The 12160-nt window shown below is 52.6% G+C and overlaps 1 protein-coding gene across 1 annotated transcript in view; it reads right to left on the bottom strand.

The window, feature by feature from the left end:
• Positions 1-12160, bottom strand: part of COL22A1 (collagen type XXII alpha 1 chain) — a 248728-nt gene that overhangs the window by 137053 nt on the left and 99515 nt on the right. Inside the window, exons 16-18 of the mRNA XM_045812201.2 lie at positions 11837-11881; positions 3233-3286; positions 1160-1204 (exon numbers count right to left, since the gene is read on the bottom strand). Of these exons, the coding sequence (XP_045668157.2) occupies positions 1160-1204; positions 3233-3286; positions 11837-11881 (144 nt within the window). The remainder of the gene's footprint in view (positions 1-1159; positions 1205-3232; positions 3287-11836; positions 11882-12160) is intronic.

Raw genomic sequence — 12160 nt, 5'->3', positions numbered from 1 at the left:
CCCTGTCAAGGAGCTGTGAGAATATATTAAAATCCTGATGCCAAGATAATATAACAATATAAATCTCAACTCTAAAAATACTTGGGAGAGAGAATAATTTAAGTCAGAACCGAAGCCCGAGTGAGCAAGTCTGGAAGACGTCAATGTCCTCCAGCCGCTGCTCCTCAGGTGAGGTTCTTTAGCCTGTGGGTCTATTTATTTATTTATAACACACACTCCGTCTGCTTCTATAAAGAGTAGAGCAGTCTTCTCTCCTCCTTTATTCTCCAGCATTGCTGGGACTAGAGCGCGTCAGGCACTGACCTTCACCTGAGCTCTGCAGAGTGACCCTGAGTCCAAGTGATGTTCCCCGGGCTGCACCTGCCTCAGTTTACCTGCATTCCTCCCCCCCTCCTCTCCCCAGCTATTCTCAAACCCAGTGCCCGATGTCCTTCCTAGGGGCCTGTCGAGGAATCTGGAACTTGTGCTCTGGTCCTCCTCTTGGAACCCAGGGCACACTGTACCTTCCTAGTCTTCCCTGCCACCCAGAATGCTCTGGAAGGCTATTATCTTCACATACATTTTCAGAGCACTTCACAATCTGCCAAGACTCTTCACATGCGTTTTTTTCCACTGAGATACAGAAATTCTAAGCGCAAATTTATTGAGTTAAGCCTTCTTGAGAGAATGTTCTAAAGGAGATGGCCGGTATGATGAGATGCAATGTTTATTCTGTTTATGAAAGATCTAGTACATTTTCAGAATCTTGATTCTGGTTAAAAAATAAAACACATTTTTTAAAATGCTGCGGAGAACAGAGAAAGAGAAATGGAGGAAGAGGAGGAGGAGTCTGTCAGATTTTGTTTGGTATTTATTCACAGCCTTGCCTTAGTCCGAAAGGCAATTTAAAGTAGCATAATATTTTAATATGTCTGGATATTATATAACAGGGATTTTTGTTTTGTTTTGTTTTAAATGGGTTTTTATTCCTCAAAGTAGAAAAACAAAATTTAAATAAAATAACCAGAAATTTCTTGGGAGCTGAGTTCCTGAGACCCAGCTCATCACCTCTTTCTGCTCTTTGCTCCCAGAGCTCCAGCTTGGGCCCCACACTTCCCCCGGGCCCCAGGTACCCACCTGCCCAGAGCCCAGAGCCCTTCTCACCCCAGGCCTGGCTTACCTTCTCTCCCTGGGGTCCTGCCACGCCAGGAGGGCCAGGTCTCCCCTGGAGGGAGGAAAGGGAGGACTGTCAGTGGCAGTGAGTGGAGAAGGAAGAGGTCGGGGCCATGCAGCTCCAAAGCTATAATCTGCCTTTGCCCCAGAAGGACAGACCATACTTCCAGACAGTGCTTATTGCTGGAAAACTCCTTCTCAGTGACTCCCAAATGCCACGTCTCATGTGGTCCCTTCTGGACTCAGCGGGTATTGCGGCGTGGGGCACATATTCTGAGGGACGAGGACTGCTCCCCGAGGGATACGAGGGATGCATCAGGAGGGATTCCAGGCGAGAGGCAGGAAGCAGGCACCCGTGACCCCCTGGGTGTCATGTGGACTCTTCAGAGGGTGCTAAGGACCAGCGAGGTCCCCAGAGCCGAGGCAGGAGGGACAGGGCTGCCTGGACTCTGGACCAGGATCAGTTAGTGCAGCAGGAAAGCCGAGGACCTGGAGGGTGGGCGTAGGAGATCCCGAAGACGAGCGCGCCTCCTCCTCCAGGTTCCCACTGGGAAGCCTTCCCACTGGGAGAGCCAGGCAGGAAACGCTCCCACCGGAGTGGAAATGAGGAGGTGCCCCGAGCCACCCCACTCCAGGGGCCCTCCTGTCAGTCTCCTTGTAAGAGGAAGAAGATCTGCAAGACAGTTGGACAACCAATGTTCATCCCCTTGACAAGTGACTTCCTGAGGAATTCATCCTAAAGGCACAGGTGTGCTCAGAGATATTCGGACAAGCTCTCCCACTTCCTTTCTTCCTGTAAACATCCACGACCAGAACAGACCCAACGACCCCTCGTAGGAGGAGATGCTCCATGACCCTCCGTGACGCTCGCCGTTCCTCTGCTTCTCCACACCCCTGCCCTGCTGGGGCCACACCATCTGCATCTTACTACGCGCTGTCCTGCTACCCACCCACTGCGTTCTGGGCCCTCACCATGTGCGTACTTCCAGTGTTAGGACTCAGCCCTGGGGCAGGGGTAGTGTGCACTGAATATGAATTCAAGACGGCACATTCACACCTCGGAATGCTAAGTGGTCATCTGAGTCCCGTCCCTGGTGAGTATTTAAGAAAACGGTTATATGCTTATGACATCATGTTAAGGGAAGGGGCTAAGACATAAAAAGGTATTAGTCCAATTTGTTAAGGGCCAATAAATATAAATCAAGCTGTTATTTTGGAGCGATGGGATTATCCATAAATTTAATTCATATTAACATAATATATTGAAATTAACACATTATAATGCACTTATATATCAAATATAATTAACTAATATACTTACTTAATCTATAAGCTAGTAATACGAATGTATGAATTGACTAATATATTAATGTATTAAGTTATATGACCCAAGTATTTTCCCAACTGTCTGCGAGCAGATGGAGAATTTTAGGTTTTATTTAGTTTTAGCCATCTAAATATTTAAATGTAGTTACTTTCATGGATAACACATTCCCATGGTTCAAAATGTATGTGCATAAAAATCCCTTTCCCATCCCATCGGCCAGACACCCCGGGGCCTCTTCCAGAGGCAACGAAAGAAGAAAGCAGGTTATCAGCCTCCTGAGTGTCCTCCCATAGAGAGTGCATGTCCCTGATAAGCCCTAGATGCCATTTTCCACACCATTCTATGCCTGCCTGTACTTCCCATACAACCGCATTGCTCACAGAACATCCCATCAGCACAGTAGGAGTTCCATCAGTTTCCACGGCTTCAGGTTATTCCCCTGTAACTCCACACCCCGCTTTGTTTGACTAGTTCCTCACTGATGAGCTTCTAGGGTGTCTGTAATTTTTTACTCTTATGGAAGAGTCTGCCATGAGCACATCACTTCGGACACATGCACGTCACCCATGGAATGGACCGAAAGGGGTGTGTTCTCTGCGACTCCCACACCCTGGTGGAAGTGGGGCTCAGGTCCCTAGGCCTCCCCGAGCCTCCAGCTGAGCCGGAGATCAAGGCAATCAGGCCCTACAGAGCTTTGTGTCAGGCTCCCGTCCTCCAGGAAAGCCGAGCCCACCAGACCCAATGCCCCGTTACCTGCTCTCCCGTCTCCCCGTGCTTCCCGGGGAATCCATCCAGGCCTCTCTCCCCCTGGCAAGAGAAGGAAAAGGAAGAGATAAGGACAAATGGGCATTCTCGTGGCCAGTGCCAGGAGATGCAAAGGCCCTTAGTGTCTGACTGCGCTAACCTTTCCTGTCTACCTGGCATCTTTAGATACCGCGTGAGCCAAACACACACACACACACACACACACACACACACACACACACACACGTCAGCCTAGAATTTGTGTGTACTGTGGCTCAACACATGTTCATCAAGGGTCAGAGAAACCAGATTCCTAAATCTGCTCTGTTTTCCCCAAATCTGTGACCAAGGCCAGCCCATACAGCCCCTCTGAACCACGCCATTGCGTCATCTCACGGAGTCAAACAGAGTAATGGACTTGTGGGTTTTGTAATGCGGTCCACAAACCCGTGAGCATATTTCCTCATCGTTCACTCATCCAGTGGATATGTATGAACACCCGCTACACTCCCAGTGCTTGGAATTACAAGCTAATTGCTGGCTAACGGTAAGCGATCGTCCACGTCCCGCCAATGCCCACCCGTCCATCTGCTTGCGTTCAGAGCCGGGCTTGTCTTTCTTAGCTCTGAAATCTTGGATAAGCCACTTCACCTCTGTGGCAGTTTCTGTTGACCAAATGTCATGGGGATGATGATAATCCTTTCCTGGGAAGACACCTAAGACTAGGCATGAGAGCCCCAATCTGAAACACCTGCTTATAGTAGGTGGGGAGTAGGTGCCGCCATCTTTCTCGCAGCCCAGCACCGTTTCCTTGAGCCAAAGCCTATAGATATCGGTGGGCTCCTCTCATGGCTAGTGTCCTTATCTTGTGTCCCTAGCTGTGTTCTTCTCCCTGCTGGGCCCTGAGAACTTGGTTGGTGGAGAAAGGCGACTCCCACGGGGGGTCCATGCTACTATGAACAGTCTATTACAGGCCACTCCAGCAGCCCTGGCTTCCATCTCTGTGTCCCCCCAACACAGCCGCTTCTCTTGTTTCCACGTGCTGTGCCCACGGTTCTCTCTGCTGGCTCCTCGGCAGCCTTCTGGGCTCACGTCCATGTCCCCTCTTTGGCTTTTTAATCCAAATGAGAGGCCCGTCTTTCTCTAGCATGTCTCATTTTGTATCCCTCACTCCTGTTAATTCGATTTGCACCTATGATCCGTGTCACCATCCTTCTCGCTCGTGTGAGGACATGACGTGTGTTCACTCTTCTCATGAGAGCGCCCCGGTGCCCAGCCCAGAGATGCAGTGTGGCCCCGCTGACGTTGACTCGATGACAGGAAGACTACACATGAAAGTTAGTTTGACACTATTTCTCTATAACCTCATCTCTCAGGTTGTTTTGTCTTGGCTTTTTTTTTTTTTTTTAAAGGTTGGTGTGTCTTTCAGGATGCTTTTCTTTGAATGACTGAGGACTCCTGGTCTTCTGCTCATTTTTCCCGTGCTAGTCTCACGTGCCTGCCTGTGGGTGCTGACCCACTTCACTGGAGACCACTGCCGGGGACCACGGGGTCAGGCGGACTTCTGATGGGTGGGGGCATCAGTTTTTCTCCGTGGTCTGGAGGCTCCCATTCCCTCTGGGAGGTGCTGGCTACCTGTTCTCTCTGTTAGTCTGAGGGTAAACACCGACGCTTCCCACTGACCAGTTCAAGCAGAGGTCAGGGGAGGAGCCCCCAACTCAGCTGCTCCAAGCACAAGGCCCCAGTTAACCACAGACAGCTGCCCCAGGCCCCCTGCCACCCACAGCCATGGATCGGAGACTGGGGCTCCTTCCCTACCTCCATAGTTGGTCCTTTCCCTCCTGCGTCTATGTAAACTTAGGAATATCTGCTTTCTGCCCTTCAGAATTTATTTCAAAAATGCTAGAACAATGATGTACACATTTCCATTTTCAAACACTGTTGCATATTAATTCTTAAAAACGTCTTTTCATTATGTGAGTTTTAGATGAACAGAGAGGATATTTCTCTGCATTTTTTTCTCTCTGCCAAGCGATTCCACATCTGTTAGCAATATTCTTTCTCCACACACCATGAGGTTGGCAGGATGGAGGGCTAACAGCAGATGGGGAAACTGAGGCTGAGATGGAAAGCAACTCAACCCCAGTGGGACATACTTGCACAGGCACCAAAACCTGGGTCTCTGGACCCTTCTTCCTCTATTACCCACAGGGTCTGTGGGTCTCTTCCATCGAGCTGGCAAGGTCTCGGAACCCATGGAATCCCATGCCCTCACATAGCAGGTGTATGCAGATACAGAGATGTATCTAGATCAGAACTCTCTTCCTTAGAGAAGGTCAGCCCACTAAATGTCACTCCTGAATAGGGCACTTCCCCAGGATTCAGCAGAAAAACCTTGTTGACCATGTACAATTTCACAAGGTCTGCCTCAAAGGAGAGGGCTCAGCCTGTTGCTCAAGCCCCATTTCTTACACTCTTGCACCTGCCAATCAAGATCCGTGAGGCCCGGAAGCAAGGTATCTCCCAATGGCAATTCAGGACTGCTGCAGGTGCACGGTCAGTGTCAGCCACCCATGTCCCTGGCCAGCAGGTGGAGAGTGGGGCCGGGTGGGACACAGCTGGAGCGCTGACAAATGTGGGGGCTCCCCGGGGTGGGGGATGCGGGAGGCAGAGTGGCCAGCACAGGGTGGGTGAGGGGACAGAGAAGCTGAGAGAGAGCAGAGACAGAGACAGACACACGGGAGACAGACGTCTACAGAGCAGGGTCTCTAACTGAAATGTCTACAGAGGCCCAGCTGGGGCAAGAGGTGGGCGGAAGCAAATGGGAAGAAGGGAGCCGGAGGCAGAACTTTCTTAGAAAGGGTGGGTCCCACCGGAAGACTTGACACTGTTTTGTTTTGCTGCTGTTTGACTTTGTTGGTCTCACTACCCTGCACTGACCACATGAGCACCACAGGGGACAGGGTGTGGACAGCTGACCACCTACTTTGTTCCTGGCAGACACTGGCAGCCGGGGCCCTGGGGGGTGCAGAAGTACAGGCAGCCACAGCCAACCCCAAAAGTCGGACTCAAAGCCTGGTTCTCCCACTCCTACGCTGTGTGACCTTGGATCAGTCACTCGACATCTCTGTGACTGTTTCTAATCTACAAATACGGCAGCTCCTTCTTACGGCTGCTGTGAGGGTTAGGTGAGGTAATGTATGCCAAATGCTTACAACAATGTGTGGCAAGTGGAAGGTGTCACGTTACAAGCTGGTGAAGTACAACAGAGGGACTACAAGACCGGAGGGAGAGAAAAATAAACCAGCTGCGAGGGCCAACAGCGAGGAAGTTCTCGGGCCAGGAAGGGGTGTAATGTGAACAGGGGAGGGAAGGGAGGGAGATCAGAGACAAGCCAGAGATCAGGGACCGGAGACTAATCCTGTTTCCTGCCAACACGGGCTGCCGCCTGCCGAGTCTACCTCGCTCTGAGATTCAACTTCCTCCCTGGGTTGAAATAGTGAAAAGCGGGAACAGCAGAAAGACAGCTGAATTCCAAGAACCCTAAGACCTCTTCAGACACTCGCAGTCCTTAATTGACAGGCAGGTGTGCGCACACGCAAAGGGAAGGGGAACCTGCCCTTGTCCTGAGCACCCGCAGGTCCCGGGTGCGGAAGCAGGCTCTGTCTCATTCGACAGTCCTGTCAATCCTATGACATTCAGTGGGTCATCCTGGGACTCAAAAGAGGAAGGTTCCCATTCCTGGAATCACTCCCGCCTGGGAAGCTCTGGAGGCCCCTCCCTGCCAGGGCCCTGTCCGGCAGCCTCCAGCTGCGGTTCCAGATCTCTGACACCAGGGGGAGCGCGCGCCCCATTAAAGCAGAGAGCCACCCTGGCCTGGCACGGAGGCTGCCCTGTGGCCCTGACATCCCTGCGGTGTGGGTGCTGGTGTGCACCTTAGTGTGTGTGTGTGTGGGGGGGGTCTGCTGGGCACTTGCCAAGTAAGCCACGTGAGGAGGGAACATGTCTCCATGTCCCCAGCACCCCGGGGGTGTTCCCCAAACACTTGTCACAGTGAGACCTGGTGGGCAACTCTTCCTGCCGTCCCAGGAGGAGGCTCATTGGGGGATGTCTCCCTGATGGCTTTCCTATGGCGGAGCGGGGGCCAGCATCCCCCAGGACGGATCACTGCTTCGGGCACGTCCAAACTCCCACTCTGTCTCGTGAATATTTTGGGAGGCCCTCCCAGGGGCCAGGTACTCCATGGGACGGGTGGAGGCCCCGTCTGAGATGGGTGCTGCTAGACGGGACGTGAGCGTGTCGGAGCGCCCGGAGTTCGTAGACACAGAGCCAGTGTGAGAATCTGTTTCTTCTGCTTCCAAAGCCAGTGTCCTTACCAGTTTCCTGGGGCCACTGTGCCCTGGCTCCCCCATCCCCAAGCCAGGGCAGGAACCCTAGGGGCTGAGTGTGAGCATTGCATCCCCCTGAAGTTGTCCTGGGAGCTCGGTTTTCCAGACACAGTGGGGGCCCACCGAGTCCCCCTTCTTTCTGGCTCCTCCATGAGCGAGTGGGCTCCTGTCTTTCTGACTGACTGACAGGCACTCTGCCTGATGTCCCCAGCTCAGAAGCCCTGCACAGGCCACTCGGGCTCTACTGCCCCTCAGTCGCCAGGATGGCCTCATGCCTGCAGAGCCCCCACCCCTTCTATGCCTGCAGAGACATATTCCGCAAGATGCTTCAAGCAAGGAGTGTCCCCCGCCTTACACCGTGCGCCCCGCCATGTCGCTGTCTGGAGGCGGACTCGGTAATGGATGGACACTGGCTCTCTGTGGCCTGGCTCCAAGCTGGGCAAGGCCAGGGGACCGATGGGCCTGTCTCAGAGGGAGATGGAAACTTCCTTCTTGCTGAGGTAAGAAATCAGAGAGGCCTGCGAGAAAATAAACGGTTTTAAGTACCCATCAGATATAAGAACTGGAAAGGAGCCTGAGAGAGGATGTAGTCCAGGCGTCCTGACAGATGGGAAAGTAAAGGTGCAGAGAAGGGACCAGCTCTCCTCAGAGCTACCCAGAAAGTTAGCAAGGAAGTCAGAAACATACCCAAAGCTGAGCCAGCAGAGCCCAGGCTCACCCTTCCCCCTCCCTCTCTGTATTTTTCCCTGTCTCTCTGTCTCTCTGTCTCGGACTCTCTCTGTCTCCTCACCCTCTGCATACGGCAAATGTCCCCCAGCACTCTTCTATCCATTTTATAAATACTAACTCAGTTGACCCTACGCAGCCTTATGTAATACAGTTACTCTTAGCACTGATGGTAAATAACTCTCCAAAGGTAACACTGTTTGCAGAGCCCAGAGCTGGAGTCAAGCCCAGGCAGGCAGGCTGCAGAACCACCCGCAGGGCTTCCTCTATGCCCCATGAGTCCTCCGGAGCAGCCTGGAGACAAGAGCCAATGGGGACAGTGGCTGGACGCCCCCTCCTGGCCTCACCTGGAGGTGGCCCTCCCCTTCCTGAGCTTCCCTGTAAGGGGACACCTGCAGATGGCGGGGCTGTAGCCAACCTGCAGAGCGAGTTCAGAAGAATGTCCCTTGCCCCACGTTTCTGGTAACACTTCAGACCTACTGCGCCATGGAGGGGAAGGCCCAAGCCGGAATGAGACCTTTCCAGCCTCTGCTGTCTTTATAATGGGCCACGTGGCATCAGGAAACAGCCTCTGGGCTCAGTTTCCCCATCTGAAAATAGTAGAGCTCTCCGGGCTTCCCTGTGGTCATTTCCAGATCAGATAACTTAGGATTTTGATGGAAATGCACCATTTCTTGGCTGGACACAAGTCTTAACACAAGGCTCTAAAAGCCTGCTGCAGAAGCACGCTGATGCTGCCCCGGGGAAAAGCGGTGGCTTCCCAGCCAAGGTTCGGCAAGAACAAAGCACTGAGTGTGCACAGACCAATGTGCCCCTGAAACGCAGGCGGGGAAAGGAAGGACGTATGGAAATGTTGGTTACACACTGGACACATTGCTTCTGTTATCTTGTCCAAACTTGCAATGAGCTTTGGGGAAGACATGAGTTTTTCCACTCTGCAGACGAGCAAGCAAAGCTCTCGTCAATCCAGCGGTTGTCCCAGCCCATAAGCAGCAGAGCTGGCTCTGTGAAGAGTCCTCAGTCCTCTGCGTGTACTGCAGCCTTCACTGAGACCCTGGGAAAACCAAACTCGCTGGTCCCCAGAAGTGCGGCTGGAGCTGCGGCAACCAGGAAGCTTAGGAGAGCATCTTTCGGACGGTGCTACGTTCCTGCTCCGGGGCCCCAGCGCCTTCCGTCTGTGGCATTTCCTAGCTGACACGACGTACGTGCAGCAGCCCGTTCACCATCCACTCCTGCGACATCACCTAAGCCTGAGAGCTAAAATGCACCTTCCAGATCTATCCTGCACATTCTCCAAGAAAGCTCGAGTTCATCCACGTGCTCGTGAAGGTCTTCTGTAACCTCAGACCAATCCTGGTTCCTGCACTGCTCCGCACTGATGCCGGTGCCACACCAACGTGTCCACGGAGGAGGACCGGCCGCATGCTTGGTGGCAGATGCTCCCCCTGGGAGTGAGGACGCAGAGAAGAATATGGTGCGAGCGCTGTGCCCAAGGTGCGAGGGGACACGTGCGTGTGGGAAAGGCAGGTGACTCTGATTTAAATGGCCAGGCCAGGTGAAAACTGCAGGGGTCCTCGGGGCACTGAAGTGGACAGTCCTCAGCAGGAGCTCGACGGAGACTGCAGGTGGAGGCCTGTTTTGAACCCCAGGCCAGGGCACAGACCTGGGTCTCTGACTGTGCCCTTGGGTGACAGCCAAGGCAGAACTCCATAGCCCTGGGCTTTCATCCAGAATCGATGCTGAGCTCCCCATGCACTCTGGACGCCAAGCCTGAGCTCCCCTCTTGCTGTTTTCAGCCCAACCTGCTCTTGTTCTCTCAAGTACCAGCTGCCCATCAAGCCATGTTACCCTGTGTCTAAATCCCCAGTTATTCCAAATGCCGCCTTGAAGGCCCCCAATGTAAAGAAAGGGGCAAAGAGCTGCAGAAAGGAGATCTGGTAAACCAATTTGTGGGACCATGTTAAAACTCTCAAAAGAACCAGGAGATGCAAATCCCAATGACCATGGGATAAGCGATTTCACTTTTTAAGTTACAACGATTAAAATTTAACCTGCAAACAGAAATCATGCTTTGGAGACTGAGGTGGGATACCACACTAGCCCCGGCCTCCCTTGATTCTGAAGAACCTTTGGAAAACAACGTGGCAGAGTGCTCCCAGAGCCACACACAAGTTCATGCTCTTGCCCTGGTAACCTCACTGCCCAGAAAGCAGCCTAAGGAAATAAACCTTAATTTGAAAACTAAATAAATATGTATAGTGGTCAGTTTTAAAATATTTACCCAAGCATTATTCTGAATCATGAAAAACTGGGAACAACCCGAAGTGATCAAGAACAGGGGGATGAACCCATAAATCTCGGGCTGTTCCTGCACCAGAACGGTGTGCAGCCACTTAAAATTCGTCATAAAAACTCTACCGCGTGTGGGGACAATAGGCAGAACAGGCTGCAAAGCCGAATAGATTCTGTGTGTCTATGTAAAAGGAAATCAGATGTCGAAGAACAAGTCCTACAGAAAATGGGCCAAAGCGCTCCCATAGTTACATCAGGATGGAGGAATTACAGGCTAGTTTTTACTATTTTCTAAATATATTGATATAAACTTAAAATAATAACTTCAAAACTTCTTGTAAGATGAGCAGAACACGCACCACTGAGGACAGAGCAGGAAGACTCTGAAAAACCATCTGGAACGTGACTCGGCTTGGGAGGGCCACGTTCCAGCTCTAGACCTGAAGGATGGGCTGGGGGAGAGGCTTCCGAGAACGCAGTGGCCGCTGCTGTGTGGACAGGAGGAGGGGTCTGCGGTCCCTGTTCCCCCCATGCTGAACCCTGAGCCACCAACGACAGGAGCTCACGTGGAAGGGTCTGGTCTGAGGGTCACCCTGTTGTACGCTGGTGTATATTATGAAGGAATGGTGACCCCCCCAGCCCTCCTCAAACATGCCAGCCACTATGGCAGTCTGCACCCCAGAGCCTCAGTGTGGGTCAGTTCCTAATGCCTGGTGAGTGAGGCCAAATGTGGGTCCCCAACACAGCTGTCACCATGCACCCTCGCTTTGGTTAATCAAGGAGCACAAAAGTTATTTAATTGCCAAGTGAGATGTGAGCCCAAGAGCATCAACCAGGACTTTCTGAGTCCCAGTTCGGACTCTGACAATACCCACCCCTCTACCACCCCCTCCCCGCCCCGCTAGCCTGGAAACCCTAAACTCTCTCTGTGTGAGGGGCTGCAATGCCTGCTGGAGCTAAGTCCGTGCCCTTCTGGCCCAGAGCTTACATTTAGGCTGGGAAATTAATGCCCCATCTGCACCGGACCTTGCCCACCACGTATGCACGCAAAGCAGCACACACAGACTTCCTGCACACACACACATGGGCACCCGTGTGCACGCACACACATGAGAACCCACAGCAGGCACAGCACAGACAGTCCCAGGCACCCTCCTCCTCTTTCCCATGGAACACTGCGGTGACAAGTTGAGGCAGACATAAATACCTTTTCTCCTCGGTTTCCCTTTTCACCCCGTTCTCCTTGGAGACCCTGCAGGGAGAGGGGAAGAGCAGGAACACATGTCAGTCCAGCTTGTCTGTTCTGAAGGTCGAGGGCCCTCGGACAGCCGGAATGTGTTACCTCCGAGCTATAACCCAAGAAGCCACTTGGCTCCTTACACACACGTCTATCTGCTCGTCGCTTACTTTGAGGGGCACGCGGTTACTGACCACGCATCACGGGTCTGGCACTGTTCTAGGGCTGGGGATTAACAGACTCCACACCCTCCTGGACTGGCGGCCTGGACGGGCTAGTAAAAACGGCTTCTTC

Source organism: Ursus americanus, chromosome 9 (genome assembly GCF_024610735.1).
Source record: "Ursus americanus isolate L20-20 chromosome 9, mUrsAme1.1.p, whole genome shotgun sequence".
Taxonomy (NCBI): domain Eukaryota; kingdom Metazoa; phylum Chordata; class Mammalia; order Carnivora; family Ursidae; genus Ursus; species Ursus americanus.
This window is presented reverse-complemented; position numbering and strand designations above follow the sequence as displayed.